Source organism: Columba livia, chromosome 1 (genome assembly GCF_036013475.1).
Source record: "Columba livia isolate bColLiv1 breed racing homer chromosome 1, bColLiv1.pat.W.v2, whole genome shotgun sequence".
Classification (NCBI taxonomy): Eukaryota; Metazoa; Chordata; class Aves; order Columbiformes; family Columbidae; genus Columba; species Columba livia.
Window position 1 is genome coordinate 9,278,543 of NC_088602.1, and position 26,327 is coordinate 9,304,869.

At 44.9% G+C, this 26,327-nt stretch overlaps 1 protein-coding gene across 1 annotated transcript in view; it reads right to left on the reverse strand.

Annotated features, from left to right (window-relative positions):
* ME3 (malic enzyme 3) overlaps positions 1-26,327 on the reverse strand; it is a 133,451-nt gene that overhangs the window by 28,382 nt on the left and 78,742 nt on the right. Inside the window, exons 4-6 of the mRNA XM_021298790.2 lie at positions 12,281-12,356; positions 6,430-6,591; positions 3,339-3,442 (exon numbers count right to left, since the gene is read on the reverse strand). Coding sequence (XP_021154465.2) covers positions 3,339-3,442; positions 6,430-6,591; positions 12,281-12,356 — 342 coding nt within the window. The remainder of the gene's footprint in view (positions 1-3,338; positions 3,443-6,429; positions 6,592-12,280; positions 12,357-26,327) is intronic.

Consider the following 26,327-nt stretch of genomic DNA (forward strand, 5'->3'; position numbering starts at 1 on the left):
AGGCTGCTTCATTCAGTCCTAGGCTAGGCTCTACGGGCTGAATTTTGCATGTAGCTGCCTCCCAAGAGGAGAAAAATGCACAGTCATTCCACGTGTTTTTGGTGAAAGAGCAATGAATGGAGGCTTAGGCAGAAGGAAAATGCAGAAATGTATCCATGTGTTTCACGTAGGGCTTTTCTTTCTAAAATTGCCCAGAAGTCACACTTTATTTCAAAATAGTTTAAGTACTAACTCCGAAGCCTCTGACACACTCCTCAGTTCATCACGAGGTGGCTATTATGAGACCAGGAGCCATTTCTACCAACTGTAGGGGTGTCCAGCTATAGAAATTTGACATCTGTTTGATATTATTATTCCATTAGAAGAGTAAATCTTCACTCCCCTGGCTTTCTTGTGGGTTCTGACACATTCCAGTTCAGTGACAAACGTCCCTTGGGCTGGCAGTGATTTGACAGGGTGGAAGGTACTCCTGCAGAGGGACTGGCGAATGGTTTCCACAAGAAGCTGAAGGACCAGGAAGCAGGCAGAATTTGTGCATGAACATCCAGATGAAAAGGAAACTCCCAGATTGCAAGAGATTTGTGGCAACACAAAAGGTTCCTCCCCAAATAACCAAATTTGCCTGTGACATTATAGACTTTGCAGAAGAAACCTCAGCAGAGCACAGATCACAGCACATTGTACTCACAGGTTTCCTCACACGTGGGCGCAGGCTACAATAAAGTAGCGTGTTCTTTCTGAACAACTTCTGCTTCCTTTCCTAAAGGAAGCGAGAGATCCTGCTGGGTTGCATCCAGTCATTCCAGTGGAAATTTGAGGCCAAATGAATCTGTTTCATGTAAGTTTGCCAAATCCAGGCTGATAGCAGGATTATTCAGCAACCCAGAGCTCACAGAGCATCACACTCCAACAACACTTTAGAATATGCTGGTGGTCAGGATGATAACGTGGGGTAGCTCCTTTCACTCAAGGATCTCCACATACTTTACAGATGTGAATGGAGAAGTGCAAAGTGGAATTTCCCAGCTTCATTTTGCAGAGAACTTTTTGGGGGCTTCCTGTGTTCAAGCAATTCATCCCGGCTACAAGCAATAGAAAAGTTTGGACAGGGGCCCCAGGAACTTGATTCCCACCACTTGGATGAAAGCATTAGACATGAGATCATCTCCTCACAAGAGTTAATTGTTTTGCGGCTGAGTGTCTTCTCCCTTCAATACGGAGATTAGCTCATATAAACTAAACACAAGAAAATAACAGCCAATAAGGAAAATAAGAGCAAATCCTTCCTCTCCAGCAGCAAGAACAGAAAAGGCAAATTGTCTTTCTGGCCCTGTCACTGACATTGCAGGAGCAGTGGGTGCAATGAGCTTTGCATTTAACACCACAAACATCAACCTCAGAGCCAAAATTTGTGATGGCTGAGGCAATCAGCAGCTTTTTCATTCTATTGTTTCCATTCTATCATCAACACCAGCACTGCAATACCCCTGTGGTCTCCTGGCCAGAAGGAAGTGGGACAGTTTCTGTGACACATTAATTAGTGACTACAATCAAAATAAACAAAAAACCCCATAAATCAACCATGACAACTCTTAAATATGTTCTACTTGTAGAGCCTCTTACGATTTCCTAGTTGTGATTTACCAGTTTTCTAGTTTCCAATAATTTTTACCCCTATATAATCCCCAAGTTTCTAAGGCAAAACTACACTGCCATCATCTGACATTTCAGTCAAGCTTTTCTTATCAAATATAAAGAAGGACAAACCAGATTGCAAACACAAAATTCTCTCCTCTGTGGTCATCCTTAGGTATTTCTAATCCAATAGGCAGGACAGTGTTATTGGGTTCATATTCAGAGATACAGGGGCTATTGCACTGGCTGACAGCGAGTATCTTTGCACAGTATGTGGGCAACTGCAGCTGGGGGGGCTGACATATGGGACATGTCTACACCATGCTGCTGAACAGCCAAGGAGAGACTCCTGTCCTACAGCAGCGTTGGACACGCACAGGGTGAAACACAACGCTGCACAGAGCCACCACATCAACAGATGCTGAAATTCCCCACGACGCACTCATCCCTCTCCAAACTCCGTTCCTCAGCTGTGACTGAATGGTCCTCAGCGTTTCAGCCCCTATTTCCTACAAACCTCCACCCACAGCCAGCTGGGCTGTCACACCTCACGCAAAGATGTGCGGCTCAGTGGATGAGCAGCTGTTGTCCTTAGACACTGGACATGATGCCTCCTGCCTCAAGGGAGACAAGATGAACTGTACACGGGGTTTGGCCTAGATGACCTTTGAAGGTCCCTTCCAGTCTGAACTGTTCCATGATCCTACAATTCTGTGTACCACCCACTCCCATTTCTGCAGGAACACACACACAGAGCTGGCTGGAGACACAGAAAGAGGGAAGATCAAACACGTCTCCTTCAGCAGACCCTACAACACACAGACAGGCAGCAGCCTATTAATCAGGCACAGACTGTAGCTCTCTGACACTTATCTGCTGCTTCAGGAAAGGCAAAAAAAGCTCCTTAGGAGCTTGGGGCTTTCCAAATATTACTTTTTTTTCCTTAACAGTTGTTCTCACTTTCCTTCTTAGGGTAACATCTCCAGATGGTCATGTATATTTTAATGTGTTTTCACCAGGGAGAGGAGCTCGGTGCAGCGCCAGAGGTGCACACACAGCGCTGAGCTTGTGGTGCTGCTCATCCCCTATCAAAGTCTTTGGTACATCAGAGACCCACCAACCCAGCCAGTCAATAAGAATGGAAACACGCACCCGGTTTGCCCTACAGTGAAAAAAACAGTGTTTATAAGCCTGGCCTTCTCACTCCTCAGACTTCAATGCCAGCAGGGAAGCTCCTGTTCTTAACAAAGCGACAGACAGGTCGTCTGCAGACTCACACAGACTCCGTGTGGAGTAACGTGCCATTTCCAGCTAGACGATTTCCTTCACAATGGTGAAAGCTGGAAACTTCCTTCACAAAATGTAAACAAACCAAAGTTTAGATTCTGTCTGTGCTGAGCGAGGCTCATAAATGCGTGATGGAGGCCAGATACAGCCCACAGGGCATACGCTTGACACCTCTGGCCTATATGGACAGGAAATGGTTATAAATAGTCAGTCCCATTTCAGTTCTCTGAAGACAAATATTTTTGACACAGAGTGCTCAAGCACAAAGAGTCATTTGTAGACCACCCAGCAGACTTGCATTTAAATGACCTTTCTTTGCTTGGATGATCAATTATACTAATGTTTATTTCACGAGTTGCAACATTCGTTCTTAAATGGAAGCAGTCCAGAGGAGCAATGTATATAATCCCACTTACTTGTTGGTAACTGCCTGCATAAACTCATCAATCAGTTCGTCGTACTGTTTCCCACGAACTCTCTTGTGTTTCAGTCCAATATAGAGTGGATCACTCAGGAGAGCCTAGGACACAAAGCAATTCTGTTGACATCTTCTCTTCCACCAGTGGATGGAGATTTATGTTGTAGCTTACCCAAAAAGCCTGTCTGCTGTGGTCATATTAATTTTACTTACTATGCAGTGAAGGCCAGCTCACGCAGCTCTTCCGGGGCAGAAAATGTTTCCATAAGAAGCTATAGACTAACTTTTAATGTAAATAAAGTCAGAGGGATGTAATGCCTGTTGACTGATGTAGGAAATGGAGCTCTGCATCCCCAGAACAGCTCCACCACGGCTCCCTGCAGAGATGCCTCACTCCTAGTGAATAAAACTGACCTTGTGTGGTGAGCGCTTACTGTTCAATCAGTTCCTAATTTCGTACCAAAGGTTACCAGGAAAGCTGTTGACCATAAACAGTGCTCTGAGAAATTAAGATCGCCTGAGGTAACCCAAAATGATGTGTCATACAGGCCTCTAGGTACCATCCCTGAGTTAACTAGCACCAGTGATGGGATGCCAAAATGTTCCCAAGCACGGCACTTGCAAAGCACTCACCTCCAGTTACCTGCAGATGTCAATGCAAGGTATTTTCCTAAAACAGATTAGTTTATTTTTTTGGCTCCCGTTGGGAATAAAAAAACCCAGGCCATTCCTCCCACCAGTCCAGCAGTTGTTAAGTCAGGACCCCTAAGCCACCTAAAAAGGACTTGGTCAGCATGGAAACAGCACATGTTTTGGGGAAAATTACAGGACAAACAGTGGCAGAAGACAGGTGGGTCAACACCTCCATGAGTCACTGCAAAGCAACTCCACTTCTCTTCCCATTTCAGGAACTGAATCATTCACATAAGAAGAGGACAAACCATCACAAACCTATTGTCCTGAAGCCATATGGGCCCTAAATATTGGCAGATATGCTAAAATCAGATCTGTTTTTACAGCCACAGCTGTTTTCCCTTAGAAGGAAAGATGAAAGACATTTTCCTCTGAGTTTGATACATTAACTCTTCAGGGCGACAAAACAGAGAGCAGACCTATTTGCTTTACTTCACTGATTGCTCCTATAGCTCCATGTGCTCTGGGGCTGGTTCCCAGAGTTTAAAATTCTCCCCCAGGCAAACTGAGAAATGCCAAGCTCTGAAAAAAACTCAGTTTGCTGAAAGAGTAAAGTATAACGGACTATCAGAAAGATAAGCTGGGAATTTTTGCTAAAAATACACCATATTTATATACATATAGCATATATATATATGCAATATATGTTATATTTACTCCATTCTACCTGAGGTGCCTGTGTTAGCAACAGTCACCCTAAGCTCACCATTTATCGACAGGCAGAGATGAATGGGGTTGAATGCCTACAGGAGGTGTCTTATTTCTGCTCATAAATGAGGTTACTTGTGGGGCGGGATCCTTCTAGGATGTGCTTAGGGTTGGGTTAAGCTGGGTTTACGCACATGAGAAAGCCATTACATCAACACACAGATTATTTATGTTGTGAGGAAATACATTGTTTATATTGCTGGAAAACAGCATCTTTTATGTCTTAATCCCAGCTGTGGAAATTGCCTCCACAGAGAAGTTCCAGGACACTAAAGTTAGACCTGACCTTGTACAGAACAGAAGTGCCCAAGTCTGGCTCAGGGAGTCCTTTTTCTGATATTATCTGACCCCTGGAGATGCACAGAAGTCATTGGTGCCACTTTGGATTTTAGTGTCCCCTCTGGATGCTGAGATAGAAACGGATGGTCACGCATGGTCAGAAGCTCAGTGGGGAAGCACTTAGACCCAGGTCCCTCTGGAGATAAGCTCCAGCTGGGGCTTTGGGGCAGCCAGCACTCGGTGGTGTGCATACCAGCATGGAGGAGAAGGAAGAGATGAAGGAGCCAAAGCCAAGTGCGATGCTCTCTTGACCGGAAACTCCAAGAAGTGAGAGACAGAGACTTAATTCCTGCATTAGCCTCAGAGGGTCCAAACTCAGAGCTCCCACTGTGTGGGAAAGACCATGGATCAGGCTGAGATGAGCACACCCCATATTCCTTCAGTCCATGTCAGGCCTCTGTGCTAAAGCGATAAAACAATCCCAGGACCAGGAACCAAAGAGATAATCGGGAATCTCATCCTCAATGTCATCTATGGCCACCGATTTTGCTTTCTTTCATTCTTTTTGAGTGTCCAGTGTGAGACACTTGTGGTGGAGTGAAAGACGTGCAGAAAACCTAGCTTTTGAGCATAGGCATGTCTGAAAATGCTGGCCCTCATCTGTCTTCATACACAAACTCAAAGCTTTTGTACCCCAGTTTTGCTGTTTCTCTCAAGAAACATGTATTTGGTTTACTTGGGGTCAAGTGAGGCACAAGTACATTTTACAAAAATGGACAAATCCGGGACATCACAAATAACTATAGGATATTAATTTTAAAAAAGACATCCTCACAGGTGTCCATTCTGGCATTACTGAAATGCTGCACTTTGGCCTTTCCGAGCCAGAGTCATAAGGCAAAAATCTGCAAACAGATGGAGTCCTCTTGTCTGGTTATCATGTGCAGGAAAGTGTGCGATCTGACAAAACACTGAAATTAATCATTCCCAAACCACCCACCAGGGATGCTCTGTTTTCTGGATATACAGTCACCTCTACGCAGACACGAGCATCTGCTTGATCTCTCACAACTACCAGAGGAAGAATAAATCTGAGACTTCCTGTACAAAGCCTTTCAACCCACCTTGCCATGCTGAAAAGTGGGGCTGACCCTTCAGCTCCAACTGGCAACGCTCTGAGTCTGCTCACCAGGGGACCATGAGGCTACTTAGCGTTTATTTAAGTTCCCCATCAGAGCAAAAGTTCTTGAGCATCAAAGAGGAATGAAACCTGGACATTTCCCTGCAGTGCTGGTCTAGTCGTTGTCTCATCTTGGCTTTGCCTCTACGTTTAGGGAACTGTCCTCAGATAAGCATTAATCTCAATTCTTTCTCCCCGCCTCCATCAGATTTATGAAAAGCTGTCTTACCTCATTGTCTGTGCCAAAGTCCAGCAGGATGGGGAGACAGTGTTGTGGCTGAACTCCACCACAAGCTGTGTACAAAGCAAGCTTCCCCACTGGGATACCCATGCCGTAGCTTCCCAGATCTCCTAAGCCGAGAATCCTCTCTCCATCTGTCACCACGATAGCCTGGAAGGATCAAAAGAGACTGTCGTGTGGGGTTGCCAAGGCTCTAGAAGCAAAACCAGCTCTGCTGTCTCCCATCGACACCATTCTGCATCATGCAATGGATATTTGCTCCTTCTACCTACCATGTTAATTAGCTGCCAGTGACAAAGGGCTGATCATTTTGGGGGGTAGAGATAATGTGATTGACAGGTAGTTGCTTGCAGTGTGCGACAGGAGCAGCTCTGCTTGCCAACACCTCAATTCACTTGTAGCAGAACCCAAACAATGCAGCTCTTTGTGCATTCTCAGCTGTACAACCAGAGCTGCACAAAAGAGATCTGGCCTTGATTTTTCCTCTCCTTTTGAGGAAAAAGAGCTCTGTACAGAAGTGCTTGTGTTTATGAACTGCATCTGTGGTGGTACGGTTGGACTCAATGATCTTAAGGGTCTTTTCCAACCTAAATGATTCTACGATTCTGTGATTCCAAGTATAACAAACTCATGTCTTCACACTGTTGTAGAGTAGCTGTGGAGTAGCCAACATCAGATAATCAAAACAAAACTCATTATAACTGGGTCCCTCTCCCTCTGGTACCCCTGGCTGCAAGGCCAGAAGCCATCAGCACGGCAGCAGCACAGACTGTGGAGGGGCTCCCGCTCCGTGTATTTCATATTAGACCTTTCTGCCCCCCAGAGTTGGGAGTTAAACAATTGCCATTAAACTCTTCGTACAACTGGCCTTTGGCATTTCAGCAATACTTTAATGTTCTGCCTCACCAAAATCCCTACTGCATAATGTTGTCCAAAGTGGAAGCCTGAAGTTGAGCTGTTCAACCCATGCTGTACATCAAGACCTCAGGAGGCAAATGACCAAGCAGATCTGACTAAGCCTCACAATTTTTAGGTTAATTACTCTCTTTGTCCATTTTGTCCCCAATGTCAGGAACTCTTTGGGGCAGTTCTGAAACCAGTAAGAACAGGAAGATACTGGAGTCCAATCCCACTGTGGGAGAAAAGCTCTAAATACAAGAATGAACTTCAACTTTCAGCACTGTCCCAGCACTTCAGAGAGCTGGGGGCTCACATTAAATGGTTTATCAGACTGCGGGGGACTCGTGTTCAGGCTAGCTTGGATTTCAAAGGAGAAGACTGCAGAGAAGTTCTTTATTTGCTGATCTGCAAAGTTAAGACTAAACTAAGGACAGACACATGCGTGTGCTTCAGTGAGATATACAAGAATGAGGGATTAGAAGTTATCTCAATAGGTGTACTTCCTTAGGGGGGGCATATAATAAAGATGCACCAGTTTATTGCTGTGGTGGAGAAGCATTTAGTTGTTTAGGAATGGAATAAACTCTTGCTGCACTTTCCTATTTCAGGAAGACATGTACTCATCTGTTTCAATGTCCTTTCTTATTCAATATAAACTATACGCACATCCCAGGGCTATTTTCTCCTTCAACCTAAACCACTGTTTGTAATGGCAGAACAGAATTACATTACATTGTTCAGGAATCGGCCTGAGGAGAAACTACAGATGCAGAGAACACACACATCTATTCTGCCATTTACATCTATTTTACCCTCTAGCAGAAAAAACCCCAAACTGTGGTAGTTTCAGGCGTGATACATTTCAGAATCATAATGTATATAGTAATAGTGATAACCTATATGTAATAGGGGTTATTTTGAAATGCTCCTGCTCTATGTAGAATATTTGGTTTTGTGCTGTTGTCGGTTTCCTGTCATTAGGAGTCAGAATCCCTAAAATGGAACCTTCAATGAAAAACCTATTAAAACTAAAAGGACTACACACTAGTAGTCCCACTAGTAGTAGGCTAAAGGTTGAACAAGCCTTGACACAAGGCGTTCCCAATTGTGGCAGTGATACACTTATCCACCTCCATTTTCAAACATTTTCCCATTTCTTTTTTTGCTTCTGAGTCAATGTGAAGCGTTACTGATGGGAAAGTCTCTTTTTGGGTGGGCTCCATCTGTTTCTGGGCGTTCGCTCACTTCTTCACCACACCCAGGGGATGCAGTAATGGGAACGGGGAAAGCACTGAGCACATCCACTGCTATAGATTTATCCTGAAACTGGTGTAAAGTATGTGAAAAAGAGTCAAAATCCTAACTATGCAGCAAATATTTAATTTCTTCAGTCTTAGATGTGCTACACTCTGTAGGTACCGAAGCTCCTCAAGGTACTACTGAAAAATACAGGAGAGCAGAAAATACAGCATGGGAGACATGAATTGTATCAGAGAGGGGAAACTGGATTCACATTTGTTTGTGGCTCTTTGGATGTAAAAGCAACAACATAAAAAAGCACAAATCTTCAGTGAGGACCTGATATACAATCCTATTAAAGTAATATTTTTAACTGCTCCTGTTCACGTGATCCGAACTCAACAAACAGGACATCAACATCTGGCTGAGCAGGACAGACCCTTCTAACTGGATCACTGGTTTAACAATTAGGAACCTGTTTTCTACTTCCAGCTGTGCCACACATTTTCTTAATGACTCTAGTCAAGCCTTTGGAACTCTAGTCAAGCCTTTGGAACTCTAGTCAAGCCTTTGTCTGGAAGTTAGGAGTGCAGTTTAAGTAAATCATCTAACTGGTTTCTAAGCTCCTTCGATAGCTGATGGGGAAAAGGCAGAAACCTCCAGAGTGCATCTTCTCCCTCCAGCAGCTCTTTTGGGAAGAGATCAAATGGCTATTTCTCTTCAAAGATGCTCCTTTCCCTCTTCATTGATCACTGCACAAGAACTCACAAGCTGAGACGAAGCACTGAGGCTCCAGGCAGCTGATGTTCACTAACATGACTCTGGACCACGGGCTGTACGTGGGTAGACCAGTTTTCCAGTGCCTAACCATGAAATCATAGAATGTCCTGAGCTGGAAGGGACCCATGAAGGATCCATGATTGGAAATATCATCGAGTCCAACTCCTGTCCCTGCACAGGACAACCCCACAGTTCACACCATGTGTCTGAGGATGTTGTCCAGTCTCTTCTTGAACACTGTCAGGCTTGGGGCCGTGACACCTCCCTGGGGAGCCTGTTCAGTGTCCAGCACCCTCTGGGGGAAGAACCTTTTCCTCATGTCCAACCTAAACCTCCCCTGGCACATCTTCCTGCCATTCCCTCAGGTTCTGTCACTGGCCACCAGAGAGAAGAGCTCAGCCCTGCCCCTCCTCCTCCCCTTGTGAGGAAGTTGAAGCCACCATGAGCTCTCCCCTCAGTCTCCTCCAGGCTGAACAAGCCCAGTGACTAAGCAGGAGGCACCTGGCCCAGCAGAGCAACCCAGAGCACTACACTGATCTCCAAGCTGCTGGGGCAATGCAGAGAGGCCAGAGACACTGCTGGCAGTCCTGCTTCTCAGTACTGATTGCACAAGGTCAGTTTTTGCAGGATTCTGCCTCAAGTTCCCCGTGACATTGAACGGCCTTGTACAGGAGTGATTCCCACAGGGAATCCCACTTCTAGGGTGAGCATCCTATGGAAGGAAGGGACAGATGGAGGGAGGGAGGGAAGGAAGGTCAGACAGAAGGCCAGTGCAGTAGCTAAGCATGGCAGCACACTTATCTTGGAATAGGAGATAAGGTTTCTAGATTATCCTCACTTTGAGGTGGTTTGAACTCACAACTGCCAGGATGACACCTATCCACAACACCGTCCTGTATGACTCTCTGCATTCCCCCTGCTCTAGTTGGGCCACCATGCAGATGAAGGAACCAGAGAGAAAATTAGCAAGGGGAGGCACTGGTGAGGGCTATAAGCCTTTTATCCAATGTTTCTTCATGGCAGGATTCATTAGCCGCCCTGTAAGAGACACAAAAAGCCACCCTCCCACATGAGGATGCTCAGAAATGGTGGTTTTTGCTTATCCTGCTTCTGGCACTCTGATTCTTCCAGAGCAGCCCGGCTTCAACAGTAGGGGTGGAAATGGGACACATCAGAGCTTGGCTGAGGCTTTGTTAAGCTAAGAGCACCATTCTAGCCCTTCCAGGCAGGTGACCCAGGCCTACAACCCAGATTTCCCATTTCCATGAAACTCTGAGGAGCCACAAAGCAAAAGGTGGGACTGCCTGTCCAAGTATTTCTTCCCCATCTGTAACGGAACTTACTGGTATTGCTGTTCAGCCTTTTCAAACCACTGGGTCCCTCTGGGGACTAAGGTGCAGCCCAGGAACTTCCCTACTCACCTCAAAATCTCAGGTGTTCCAGTGCCAGGTGTTCAGGCACCGAAAAGTCTGTGTACTAACACACGGGAACCCTGCGGTCCGAAACAGCGATACTGATGAAATGAGCTGCCTTTGTAGTCTGGCAAACCTGGAAAGCAGAGAGTCTGAATCTCTTCCATGGGCCACTGCGCTTCCTATGGTCTGTTTTGGGTGCCAGAGGGTATTGTTTCAACAACAGTCTCTAATCTTCCTGTGCCAGTTTCCCCATCTGCAAAAACATATCTCTTAGCCGTAATGAATTCTGCTCATAGTCCTGAGTCAGAAACAAATGGAAATACTGAGATCTTTGGACAGAGCAAGGACAAAGTATGTAGTCTGCATCTGTTCTCCATGGTTCCAAAGACACGGTTAGAAGAATATGCTTACTTTTTTCTGGAAACATGTTAAATGACCTTTTATTTTTTTTTTCCTTTAGAAATGAAAAACGCTTGCAAGATTCTCCCAGCTGCCCAACCTTTGTTCCTGGAAGAAACAGGCGACTGATAGGGGACCGGAGCTCTGTCAATAGCCAGGGAAATTCCCAGGCACATGTACTTTCAGAATGATGGAAGCAGGTGACTGGCAAGACCTGTCTTAATTGTTGACTTCATTTCATGCCAGGGACTTGCCCAGCCCCGAGCTCTAGGGAAAAACACTTCACAAGATCACTTTTTTTGGGTGGGGTGACAGTAATATTTTCAGCTGCTGGATATCAAACATTATTTGCAGTGTTCTGGATGCTGCATGACTCACTCGATTTGGGAAGGAGTCCTACAGGCAAGTCGGTTACAGAGATCTCTTAAAGAGCTTTGGTACATCTAACAAGTTGAGAGTTAGCCATGGAATTCTTCAACACATGGATATTACTTCTTAGCTAAGACCGCTATTCTGTACAAACAGACCTTGTAGCACCTTTCTTCCTTGCGGGGACCTACAAGAAAGCTGGAGAGGGACTTTTTACAAGGGCATGAACTGACAGAACAAGGGGTAATGGCTTCAAACTGAAAGAGGGGAGATTTAGATTAGATATAAGAAATTCTTGCCCATGAGGGTGTTGAGACACTGGAACAGTCTGCCCAGAGAAGCTGTGGATGCCCCATTCCTGAGAGTGTTCAAGGCCAGGTTGGACAGGGCTTTGAGCAACTTGGTCTAGTGGAAGCTGTCTCTGCCCATGGCAGGGGGTTGGATTAGATGAACTTTAAGGTCCCTTCCAACCCAAACCATTCTATGATATAATAAAATTTATTATCATGCACACTCTTTTTATTGCCCAAGGTTCTGCTACCTTTAATAAAGATGTTCATGTGCACACGACAGAGTCTCTGAAGTCCAACCACCAGCCTGGAAACCCTCTGAGGAAGGGAATATTTCTCAGCTTGTACTTTTAAACAGGCAATTCTGTAAATAATGCCAAGCAGTTCCATTCAATATCCCATTTTCCACCCATCTCCCTGTAATTTCCCAGAAGACATGCCACATACCTTAACATTTTCTTCAGGCCAAGAGTCTAGTATTGTTGCAATATGGCCTTTGTCATGGATGGTAATAAACAACCCCCTAAGAAAGGAAACAAGAATAAGAAGCCTTGTCATAAAATTAATAACTCCAAGATAAAATAAAACAGGTGAAACTTGAAAATGCCAGGAAATGAGCTACTGAGCACAAAACCAGGCTATTCACTGGCATGGAAATGAGACCTCAAGAGACTGCTAATAACAACTTTATTTCTCATTTCAAAACCCCAAGGCTCAAGATCGTTAATGGCAACTTCATTCAACAGCCACTGGTGTTGCACATTTCACCCTTGTGAAACATCTTTGCTTCAGGGAGTAAACTCTGCCTTAGTGCAAGAGAGGTTTCTGGTTAAAATAATTCTGATAAGTGCGGGGGAGAGGCTGATGATTTTACCTTAAACCTTGTTACACATTATTTCCCAGGGAGCTTATTGCTGGCAGTTCAAACAGGGAAAGCACGATCCTTCTCATCCAGCTACTGATGTCAATGATGGGGATGGATACTGCAGAGCGGGAGATTCTGGGTGCCCTCTCCAGTCAACAGAGCTCCAGCTGGATCAATATTTGCCATGGCATTTGCTTTGACCGAGTCATAGAATCTTTTTGGTTGGAAAAGACCCTCAAGATCATCAAGTCCAACTATTAAGTCAAACTTGCCCCTGCAATACCATATTTTTTTTTTTCCTGAATATCTGACCCTAGTTTTTGACACTTGTGTTCACCAAACAAAAAACACCAAAAATGAGGTGTGAAATAGAAAATTAAATGTTTGGATGAATCCTCACTTTAAATACTCAGATGGACAATTGCATACCTGGCTGCACTAAGGCTAATCACTTCTCAACATGGAGGTCTTCGTTGTTTAAACCAAAATGCCTTCTTTTTAATAAAATTAGGAACTGGAAGACAGCATTCTTGAAACATGCTTTAGACTTGTGGCTTATTTTTCTCCTCTTTGATTTTATTACCAAAAATAGTGTCCTTAGCACGGATTCTCCCAATACCCATAGTATTATTATAGTATTATTCACTTTGGCTGACCTCTGCTCAGACACTTAAAGACTTTTTGAAGCTCCTTTTAGGCTGTGCTAACATCAAAGAAGCGACCTCCTCCCTATGTGTCTCAGGGTAAATTGCTTATGTCTTATTTTTAGAGGAGATTGAAAGCAACTTCCATTTTAAGTCCATATGAGTGATGAATAATCAAACATAATTGGGCTACTCTCTACAGCAAGGACTCTCTCACAAGATTCTTCTAGGGGAACAGATATCTTCCCACAGTTAACTGTGGGAATCCTAACAAATAAGCCCTTTACTTTGAAAAGAAGAAAAATAAAAGTGCTGACTTCAACACTGATCAAATCGCAATCACACAGATCAGAAAAGGAAAAGAAAAAAAAAGGAAAGTAATGGTTCATTTCTTCAGCTTAATTCTTTAAAACTGTGCCCAGAAACCAACAAACTAATGGCATACACATGGCCTATCTCAAAGGCAGTATTCACAGATGGTAATCTTCATAAAAAAGGGGTACTGTACTGCTGCCATATAAGTTTAGAGGAGGGTGATTATCCAGGAATTAAAAGCACAAATTAGGAACATCACTGAAGACATTTCAAGTTATGACATACTTTTAAAAAGAATGCTATTGTTTTAACATAGCATTCCTCATACATAATAGACACCTATTACTTAAGTGTCTATTTGTGTGCCGCCTGTATTCCCATCTCTGCAGTGCTGAGGAGAGTCCACCAGCCACTGAAGCTTTGAAAGACACCCAGTGCTCACAGCGGGAGCTGAACCCCAGTTGTCTACCCACCACCGGTCCCGCAGCTCAGTGAATCGCTGTTTCATACAAAGGGAAGAGGACAGACGCCCACTGGCTCCAAAGAGCTCCTGACTCTGACAGTTGTCTCAGGAGGGCAGTGGGATGGTTTCCAATCCCTGCTCTGGATCTGGTACAAGGGAGACTTCAGCCTGAGTCTTCCAAAATCTGATGACTGCTCTCACTGTGTGGCTTGGGAGAAGGGCTCTCATGGCTGTCACCGTAGAGTCACAGAATACTTTGGGTTGGACCTCCAAAGCTCCTCCAGTGCCACCCCTGCCATGAGCAGGGACATCTTCACCCAGATCAGGTTGCTCAGAGCCCCGTCCAGCCTGGCCTGGGATGTCTCCAGGGATGGTTCATCCACCACCTCTCTGGGCAACCTGGGACAGGGTCTCACCACCCTCAGTGTAATAATTTCTTCCTCATGTTAAGCCTGAATCTCCCCTCCTTTAGTTTAAAACCATCATCCTTTGCCCCATTGTAACAGGCCCTTCTAAAAAGTCTGTCCCCATCTTTCTTATAGTCCCATTATAAGTACTGAAAAGTCTCCCTGGAGACCATGGTATGGTTTGCCTGAGGAAGGAATGGTTTGGCTTAGATAGCCAGGTTGGTGACTGAGAACCAAGCACAGAGAGGCACCCCTCTCAGAATTTGCATTCCCTTCCTTTATATTATGTTTATTTGATGTAAAGCAGGCACTCCCATCGAGTATGCTGGCTCCTGTGGATCCTTTTCTGAAAACAGAACAGCTAAGACACACATTCACTCTCCCTTCACGCCATACCATGGACCAGATTCCCAGTCCCAGCTGCTTATCTCTGCTGTCACATACATGGAGCAATTCAGGTGAAACATTGCTTCTTACTTTACTCCAGGCAAAATCAGATGGCTTAATTTAGACTAACAATTAACATACTAATGGCACTCCAGCTTTGGAAGTGAAACCATCCAGAGTAGAACTGGTGATCCATCTGGGGAAAGTGACCTCCTTCATCAACACAGTCACGTGGGGAAGTGGTCACACATCTAAGCAAGCCTCATATTCCCCTCATGATGAACTGGAGAGCCAAGGGCTCAGTTTCAATAAAACACACAAGTTTCCAAAGCCTTTAGGCCCCCAGCTGGAGTATGGTCCTGAACGTCATCCTGAACCTGTGGACTCTGTCAGGTGCTCAAGCAGTCAGTAGAGGACCATGGTCATGGTGAGCTCAAAGTGCCTTTGCAGATGAGTATAAAATGAGTATAAAATGACCAACTCAGTCAGCCCAAGGAGTTCACTGTGTTTTTAAGAAGATGCAAAGGGAAACAGACACTCGTCAGGCTTTAGACTTGAGGGCCACAGCTAAGTCCTCATTTTGAATGGTCCCCAGGAGATTTATGCTCTCCTTTCTTACAACAGCGGTTACCCACAGAGATCAGCTGGCCAACTTACCTGTTGAAATAAGACACCTGAAGTTGGCAGAGGGTTAATCTTTCCTAAAATCCCTTCTGCAAGGCAGGCAGTAGGAACAGACAGGCTCTGCAAACTGAACTCAGCAAAAGGTTTGCTGTTGACTGAAGGGTACACAACTCACAGGAGAGGTAACAGGAGCAAAAGCTTGTTTGTGCCTTTGAGGACAGTAAGGGATGCTCTGGATGCTGAGGGGAACAGGTTGGTCTATGTGGACCAGTAGTAAATAAGAAACATCCAAGCAGCAATAAAATGAACTAACTTGATTTTTCTGAGGAAAATATGCAGCCTAAGCACGCTGAAGACCGAATGCAACCGAAGTAACTTTAGCATCACGCCTTCTCCATCTCTCCTGGGATTACATTTGAGAGATTGCTTCAGAGAAACAAAAGACAATTATTACTTTAATCCCCTTGGGACTCAATAAAAATGATTCAATTAAAATAAAATGCTAAAAAGATATGTCATTTTGATCAAGTCACATAACATGGGCACTGTGTGGGGCAAACACGCATCTCGGTTTTCCAGACCAGAAGTCTTGCCTGTGCTCACGATCCTGCCATTCTACATGTGTCTAGTCATTGTATATCTTTATCCTCCACAGAGAAGCAGCTATGCACACAGTTGGCTGGAAGCCAAACACACGTGCATGTGGGTAAAAATAAAAGAAATTGAGCTTACTAAAAATTAACTGCCCCAGCAAAGTTGAGCCAGAACATCCACACGGTACCACCATTTCTGGCTAAACAGTAACCTCCTGAGAGCTGTTACCTTTGTGGGGGTAATTCAGAGAGGGGAGCGCTCCAGCCTGCATTCATTAGGGTTTCAGAGCTCCAGTCTCTTATTCAGTCCATTAACATCACAGGTTTCACTACAGCTGCCTTCAGTTAAGGTGGAAGTCAGACTAGATTTTATTGTGCCACTGAGCACGTCTGTAAGGTTCCAGGGAACTTCGAGGAGAGTTACAACTTCTTAATTTGTCATGGAGAAAGTATTTGTATCTGGGTTTCAGCAAATCAAGTCAAGCTGCCTGGACTGGACTGCAGGATCCAGCAGACTGCAGATCAGAACTGCAGAATCTGCCAAAGGGGTTGGATATGTTCACCTACACCACACAAGACCTTTTCTCATCCCTAAGCCAGGGATATTTTCTCTTTTCCTTTCTGGTTTTGTTCTGGCTGGGTTCATGGACTTGCTCCAGGAATTATAAAGCTGCACAGCTTACCATGTGAGCTACGGGAAGGGTCCTGCTGCGGTGCTCGCGCTGGTTAGATCTCGGCAATCCCGATGGCATTTTGAAAGACCCACAGCGAAGACAATCTCAGAATCACAAGGCTTATTTTAGAAAGAGTTCAAGCACAAGGGAGACAGGACACACGTGGTGCCCAGAGGAAGCAATGCCAGACACTGGTGATGGCTTTTCAGAATAGCATTCTTTTATTTTAGATATTTGGGAAGGAACAAGTTTTAACATGCCTCAGGCATTAGGAAACAAAAATATGCTTTAATGCTTTCATTCAATAAGCAGTAACTTCTTCAAAGAGGCAGTGTTCCCCTTTCTGATCTTTGTGATTATCAATGCTGTCTTGTGAGCTGTTTCCCCTTAGAAGAAACATTGCACGATGGAGCCAGGAGTGCTATCTCTAAAGCACTATTGTTTATTTACACACAATGTACTTCATTTCCCAAAACTCAGAGGGGAGTGAAAAAGATTATGCAACTTCTTTCCTCACAGCTCTAAATCTCTCCTCACTTGCCTTCTGCCCTGAAGTCCCTGTCCCTAATAGCTGTTCCTCAGCAGTCACCAGTGCTGCTGTGGCTGGGTTTGCAACCCTCCTGCTGTTTTCTTGCCCCACTTTTGTAGTCTGCTGCTGTCTCTGACATGTAATCCCTCAGAAATCCAATGCAATCAATGCTTTTGCTTTATCAAGCTCCATGTAAAACCTCTTTGGTCAGTGCTGTTCTCCTCTTAAGGTCTTGTCCTGTTCTGGGGTTTTGGGCATCACCCCTAGGACTTCAGTTGCCTGTTTATATCTACACTATTAATGACCTCTTTACACTTATCATATATGAATAACAGGCAGCAATTATATCCACTGAATTTACCATCCTGATCAAAAGCCACACAAGAGCCGAACAGATGATATGCTGAATCACTGACTTGTATACTGGTGTGAAGCAAAAGGACCCTACTCTTGGCTTCATGTGAATTTTCCTTACTAGCTGAGATAGGACCATATTTGTACACTTATGTCCCTACGGAGGAAAAGAGAAACCACTAGAAGCACCTCAAAAGCTTTTAAGTTGACAGGAGTTGGAAAACATGAGAACCCCCACTCAACCAATGCAGCTTCATCCTTATTTTCCACCTTCACTCCTCTAAAGGGAACTGCTCTCTGAAGAAAAAGATACTTGCTTTGTAGGAGAGGTATGTATTTGGACAGCATTAACCAACACTTATGGATACTGCAATGCTCAGGCTTGCCCAGGGTTTGGTGTGTAGCACGAAGAACACAAAAAACCTCAACTGCAAGTTCCACACGCATTCTGCACAGCAATCAGTCCATCAGTCTTGTTTATTAGATCTCAGAAAAGAAATATCACAGATGTTTTCCTTAATGGCCTACCAGTCTCTGCCTTATAGAATTGTTCCTGAGAAGAGGGACTGATGATGGGAAGCAGATGAACATGGTAGCTGAGGTCTCTGATACTCCAGATACTTATGCATCACCTGTTGTGCCAAATGAGACGGGCATTCGCAAGGAGTCTGTCTCCTCACGTGCGTGCTGCCGTACCAGCGTGCAATGAATTGCAAGACTAAACCACCAATATGGCAACAAAACTGAGGCTTTTGTTTCATATACTTTCCACTTATTAACTTCTAGTCCGGGTGCTATGAGGGGAACTTGCTCTACAGGTGAGGAGAGGATAAAGGCTACGGGGTGGGTTAACATTAAGAAAATGAACATCCAATACAGACAGACAGGCATCATGATTCGATGTCTTAATCCGGACAGGAAAAGCTCATTCTCAGAATAAAAAAACTCAGGACAAAGGGTACGCAACTCCACTCATAACCTGAAGGCGATGAAATTCTGCCCACATAAAAGTCCTTGAGTGTTTTCACTTATTAGGGCCTGGACTTCCCTCAGAATGGGTAGGAAGTCCATGGGAAGCCGTTGCTTAAAAAAGGAACAAACAGAACAGTTGAGTCAGATCTTTGCCAACATCCAAGCCTGCATGAGGCTGCTGTTGAAGACTGATTAAAAAGTTGTGAGACAGTGGTCAGGAACTGAGATACAGGGACACAAGGAAAGGGGTCTGACAGGCATGGCACAAGTTGACCTTCTGCAGTGACCACAGCCATTGTCTTACCCAAAGGCTTGATGCTCTTGAGAAGCTTTGAGCAAGACCGGGCAAGCCCTGGCGTCAATACAGGCTGAGGATGAAGGGATTGAGAGCAGCCCTGCGGGCAAGGACTTGGGGGTGCTGGTGGATGAAAGACTGGATATGAGCCAGCAATGTGCGCTTGCAGCCCAGAAGTCCGATCGTACCAGAAGGAGCGCGGCCAGCAGGTGGAGGGAGGTGATTCTGCCCCTCTGCTCCGCTCTGGTGAGACCCCACCTGGAGTCCTGTGTCCAGCTCTGGAGCCCTCAGTGCAGGAAAGACATGGACCTGTTGGAGAGGGGCCAGAGGAGCCACAGAAATGATCAGAGACTGGAACAGCTCTGCTGGGAGGACAGGCTGGGAGGGCTGGGGTTGTTCAGCCTGGAGAAGAGAAGGCTCTGGGGAGACCTTAGTTTGGCCTTTCAGTGCTTAAAAGGGGCCTGTAAGAAAGATGGATACAGACTTTTTAGCAGAGCCTGTTGCAATAGGACAAGGGGTGATGGTTTTAAAATAAAAAGGAGAGATGCAGGCCAGACATGAGGAAGACATTTTTTACACTGAGGGTGGTGAGAGCCTGTCCCAGGTTGGCCAGAGAGGTGGCGGATGAACCATCCCTGGAGACATCCCAGGCCAGGCTGGACGGGGCTCTGAGCAACCTGAACTGGTGAAGATGTCCCTGCTCATGGCAGGGGTGGCACTGGATGAGCTTTGAAGGTCCCTTCCAACCCAAACTGTTCTATGATACTAATACTGTATCAGAGTAACATTATCATTTCACCTGGCGAAATGATGTTCCTGCTCAGGAAAGAAAAACACAAGTTGGCTTGTCACTGTGGATGGATGCTGATCCCTGCTGAACGCCGCTCTGTGCTCTGTGGGGTTTGGGTGAATTCTGCCCCAAGCCCAGGTGACTGGCAGGTATTTTAGGTGTCCACCTCTGCAATGGGGACACACGCCAGGCAGGGATCAGCTGATGGTCTTGGCTTTCATTGCAGGCAAACCACAGAAAATAGTCATCACTGTGCAGAAGAACCGGCTGAAGGACCTGCTCTGTATTCAAGGCTGGTCTGTGTTAGAGATGCAGTAAAATGTGGTTACAGTAAAGCCCTTCATTTGGTTTTATTTATTTATGCTTTCAAGCCTCACACACAAAATTGACAGTTTGAGCAATATGAGCCTCTAGACACATTTCCACCAGCTGCACCACTATTGTTGATTTTTTTTGGTTCAGGTCTCTGCCAGAACAGGATAAGAGGCTTCAGAATAACAAAATAAACTCTGAAATTGTTTGGCTCCACTAGGGAGCTTGAGATTACAAATGCCTGTGGGCTAGAGGCTTTGGAGAGAAAGTATTTGCTAGCATGCACTGATTTGTATAAATACAGTACAATTGATTATCAAATTGGACAAAATCTCTGTGGTGATTCATCAGCTTTTTTTACAGATTTATTTATAACAAAAGCCAAGAACTTCTTTGTGTTTTAGATAATTTTCTTCATAAATTTTAGGATGCTGAACAGCGCCCTGAGTTACTGATGAAGAAATAACACCAAGTACGATCAACCATTAGTGAAATCTATACAGAGATTTATAAGGCAATATCCTACAATTTAAGTACGTTAAGAGATTGAATTTCAAATAATCTGCAAGGTGAATAATTGGATTCATGTTACAAATGTCCTTAAAGTGATCATCATATATTTTAGGCAGGAAAATCAAAATTCATTGTGGAAGCCACAAGATGTAGACTCCAAGGTACAATAATGAAAGATTCAACTATTCACACCCGGCCCCCAAACCCATGCAGGGAAATCTCCGTGACCCTAAGGGAGGGCAGGCAGCTGAGCTGTGGGAAACCGCCAAAGATCAGGAACAGAGAGATCTGAATGAGCTCACAGACTTGAGGAAGAAAGTTTTTACACTGAGGGTGGTGAAACCCTGTCCCAAGTTGCCCAGAGAGGTGGTGGATGAACCATCCCTGGAGACATCCCAGGCCAGGCTGGACGGGGCTCTGAGCAACCTGATCTGGGTGAAGATGTCCCTGCTCATGGCAGGGGTGGCACTGGATGAGCTTTGAAGGGCCCTTCCAATCCAAACTATTCTGTGATTCTATGGAAACTGCTGTTGAGATAAAAAGAAAAGATAATGGGGATCATGTCCCCTCCACTCTGAGGAGGGGAACACATACCTTCCCCTGATGATTATTCTGACAGCTGGCCAAAAAGACATCTTGCAGTAAGACACAACTTGTGCTGCTTCACATCTAGATCCTACTAAGGCCTCACTAGTCCAGGCCTAGCCAAACCTCAGAGCCTTCCTGGGCTGCAGGTCTAAGCAGAAGGCAGAGAAAAGGAAGAGAAATCTGGCTGTAGATGAAACTACATAAAAAAAAAAAAACAAACATGGAATGATTATAGTGCAAGATCAAAAGCTCACAGATAGGAAGCCAGAGGTGACATCAGGCAGAGCACCCAAAGCTGTGCCCACTGCTCCCTGAAGAAGAGGTGAGGTAGGGGGACAAGCATGAGCTGGTGTAGGTGGCTTTTGGGAAGCATGGGTAGATATGGAGAGGGGATGAAAGGGATGTGGAAGGGAACAGAAAGGATTGCAAAGGGAATATGTTACAGGACAGTGGACAGAAATCAGGAGGAACCCTGGATTTGTTGGTTCTGCTAGTCAGAAAACAGTCTAAAGAATAAATAGGCCTTTCTTCCTCTCTAGAGGGGAATCAATGGAGAAAGACCAGCTCAGTAACTACTGTTATTGGTCACTATGCAGCAATGTGAAAATGCAGAGGGCTGGCATCAGGTCCCCAGTGAATCTCTGCTCTTCACTGTTTGGGATTAAGGGAGGAGGCAAAGACACTCACATCACTCTTGGCTTGTCATGAGCTGCTTGTCCCTGCTGGACTCTCAGGACACAATTTTCTGGTTTAACCAGAGAACTGTCATGCCACAGGATAATTCAGTGGTTAAATCCTGCTTGTATTGTATTTGAAAACTTCAGAAACCAATTTTTTCCAGTGTCCTTTCCAGCAGTGGTGTTTAAGAGTGGTGTTTCAGAGGACCTCTGAGAAGGTCTGTGTAAGGATGGAGCCCCTGGAGCTGAGGGCTGGGTGAGAACCAAGCAGGTCTGCAGCTCAGCACCCAGAGCTCCCTCCGGGCTGATGTGTAGGATGGAGAAGGAGGAATTAGGCTGTTCGTAACTACTCTGCCACCCATGCGCAAATTTACAAATGTACATGGGAAAAGACAAGGCTTTGAGGTGAGACATAAGATCCCACCACCCAGGGGCTCCACCAGCCACCAAGGGTGGGCATTTCCCAAATTCAGGATCCTTTGTTGCATTTAAGCTCATCACGCTCAAGGGGCTTGGAGCCCTCTGCTCAAAAACAACTTTAAGTGCAGGAAAATCCGACTCAGCCCTGATTTTTCTCTGCCATTTTGGAGGCTCAGTCTAAACCTGTCTGTGTGCTGGATCCTCGAAGTGTCTCAGTACTTGGAAGACTACAGGGTTGCAAAGAGAAACGTGTTGAGATGGGCAATCAGCACTCAGTGATGTTGATCAAGAAGCCCTTATCTATTTTCACTGCTAAGCACATCATGTATTCTGTTCTACTTGATAGTACAGAGGTTAAGGTGGGATCAAAAATCCCTAGGAAGTTAAGTCCTACCCTGATTATGTTTCCTTCCTGCACCGTGCAAATTCTTCCAAGACCCACACCTTCACTTTTAAAGTGCGCTGCAGGGAGCTCCGAGAATGAACACAGAATTACCACAACATTTGACAAAGAAAATAAATATTATTTTGACAACAACAGAGCAATCAGCTTTCATATCAATTAAATCTAACCTGGCATACTCTTAGTGAATGTACCTAATGAAAAAAAAATAACTTTTGTCATAAATTGCAGCAAATATGGAAAATATCAGCAGCTTTTACAGCAGGCCCTCCATAATCTGGCTGAGAGATTTGGGGTTGTTCAGCTTGGAGAAGGCTCTGGGCAGACCTTATTGTGGCCTTTCAGTACTTAAAAGGGGCCTGTGAGAAAGATGGGGACAGACTTTTTAAGCAGGGCCTGTTGTGATAGGACAAGAGGTGATGGTTTTAAAATAAAAAGGAGAAATTCAGGCCAGACATGAGGAAGAAATTTTTTACACTGAGGGTGGTGAAACCCTGTCCCGGGTTGGCCAGAGAGGTGGTGGATGAACCATCCCTGGAGACATGCCAGGCCAGGCTGGACGGGGCTCTGAGCAACCTGATCTGGTGAAGATGTCCCTGCTCATGGCAGGGGTGGCACTGGATGAGCTTTGAAGGTCCCTTCCAACACAAACTGTTCTGTGATTCTATAATTCTGTGATTATATGAGAATCATGTACCGAAGATACATGTGGTTTGACTTGTCAAAATGTTTGGATGGTGAATCTGCACACAGAGTCCTCCAAAAAAAACCCAAAAAACCAAGAACCAAAACACAAACAGCAAAACCCAAGGACGATACGAATTACAGTATCAAAGCTCAGAAGCCATCACTCTATGCAGACCTTCTGGGTAAGTCTGGCAAATGCAGAACAGCTCTTAATGGTGTCTATTGTTTTATTTACTCTTCTCTTTCAGAAATGGATGCCCTGTTACAGAGGATAAGGGTGCTGGCGTGCTACCTCTGACTCAGCTGTGACACAGCAACATGAGACTGCACCTCAGTATTACCTTGAGTGGCATGAAAAAAATAAATATAAATTATAGAGTAAAAATGTACAATTTATTAATAGAAATATTCCATAAACTAAACAGTGAAAAAAGAGGATTGCTCCTCATAAAATAAGTCCCCAGGTCACGATGCAGAGTCCATGGGAGGCTGTCCCACAGCTCAGTGGATATTGCTGTCTAGGGTTTTCATGTTAGCTGGCGTTATTTCCCCCCCAATTTATATCCTGTTATTCATTATTCTAAATAATTCTCCTCCCTGTCTTTGGCATTTTTTGTTTAAGGTGGGGTTGTTCCTTGTGGCAGCAGCATAGATTTATGCCAGATTAAAGGCAAACACGTCCTCGTGAATTTCCTTCATCAGGTCAACCTCTTTCTTTTGGCCAACTCCACCTCTTCCTTTGAGCTTCTCCTGGAAAACCAGGGAATGCAAATCTAAATCACCTCTGACAGCAGGGGAAAGCCTGACCTTCATAAATTAATATGAGACTTTGCTGTTAACTTCAGTGGGCCTGAGCTTTCACCTCATGCCCATGGAAGTTTCTCTAGGTTATTAAAGCCACTGCACACACATTTTGCTCCAGAAAAGCAAGTGAGAGAGGGAAAAAAGACTGAAGATATGGAAGAAGGAGCACCGATTGTTTTTCTAATGAAAAAATGGACCTGGATCTTTTTTCTCCTCTCCCATTGCAATGTAATAACTGTGGAACAGCCTCATAACAACAGTGTCCACCTTACTCACCAGTCTTATGGTACCTCAGATAAAGGTGTGGTACCTCCTCAGAAAGGAGGTTGTAGCAAGGAGGGGGTTCATCGGTTCATCTCCTCTCCCAATTAGCAAGTGATAGGATGAGAGGAAATGGCCTCAAGTTGCACCAGGGGAGGTTTAGATTGGATATTAAGAAAAAATTCCTCATGGAAAGGGTTGTCAGGCATTGGAACAGGCTGCCCAGGGCAGTGGTGGAGTCACCATCCCTGGAGGGGTTTAAAAGATTGTATAGATGAGGTTCTTAGGGACACGGTTTAGTGCCTGAGTTAGGTTATGGTTGGACTCGATGACCTTGGGAGTCTCTTCCAACCCAAATGATTCTATGATTCTATTCTATAACGTCTGATATACCAGCTCTTCTCTGTATGCCCAGAAGCCAACCTGTGCTCCTCTCCCCATTCTGAGAACCACTTCACTGAAGGGGGGACAGAGAAGGGTCAAGGGTGGGGGTATAGCACACTGCAAAGGCTTGTCTGGAAAAGGTGGGGTCAGCACAGGGAACCCCTGAACTACTTTGCCACCCCTCAGCAGAGGTTTACAGAGGCTGAGCCTTTCTCAGCAGCCCTGGGCTCCCTCTGCGCTCACTCCTTCCTCTTCAACTACTCCAGCTGTGGTTTTCTCCTCCTCATTCCATAACCTGGTCTCATACCAAGGACTGTCTCCCACCTGTATCTCCTGCCAACCTCCTCAGAGCTTCCCGACCACACATTGTCTCCGTGATACCTTTCACAAATCCTCACTTCAGTCTGTCACAAGGCCAGTCTGCTCATGGTGATGTAACCTAAACACACATCATCAAACACATTCATCTTCCCTGACACCGACTTCAGCTGGTTCTGGAAGAAGGCTGAACCAGGCCGGTGGCAACAAGAGAAGTTATGACAACCAGTGATTTTATGAGAAGTGGAGATTGCCTAAAAGGGTTTCAAAGCACAATTGTCAGGACAATAAGCCAAAATCCAGTCTTCCTGCTCACTTTTGGTCTCCACTGTTTCATAGAAGAGAGAGTGCAGACAGTTCTGTGGTTAGGGACAAGTCTATGGGATTTACACCTTTGTTCTAATGTCCATTTGGTTTGAGTTTAAATGGCAGGCAACTTCCTCGCCTGCTGCTCAGACTGTGCAACACCATTGAAAAAGGCACCTCAGCAGAGCCAGATCTGTTGACAAGACAATTCTGTAGATTGATGTTTAACTCACTCATTTTTCATCAGAGACACAGAGCATTATTCTATCAGACTTAATTTTAGCACCATCTGCATCCTGTTAGCTTTATTCTCCAGGTTCAGCTTCACCCCAACACATTTCACATTGTTCTGCAACCAGTCCTCAAGGATATATATGTCTCCAGAAAAGAAGCCTGAACTTAAGCAAGTTCTTTCTGTCCCCATAGCTTTCCTCCAACAGTGACACACCAACCTGCTCCAGTCCTGCTCTCAGGGGATGACAAAAGCTTCTGCAGAGCTGCTGTCAACTTTATACTTTCAAATACCAGTATGCACATGAGTTACCCAGTGCCTTGTGAGACTGTGGTCTCATGCCATTTTAATAAACCATCTCTCACTATCACAGAAGAAATAAAACCGTGATACCATGCCCTGAGGTAAATTCCCTCTGCTTTCTCTTTGTGAAAAAAGTATAAAGTCTCTTTCCAAAGATACCGAGACAATCAAAAAAGATCCTGCAGCTTAAAAAACGCCTTTTAAATAGCATTGCACATGTTCAGTCCTGTGCTGCATAAGGACTCCCATGATATTAATTAAGCACATTTTATACTGAAACAAAAAAAAAGAAAAAGCAAAAAAAGGAAAAAAGATCACTGTACCACTACATACTTTTCCTCATAGAGAACTTTGTATCTTCACTCTAAAGCAAA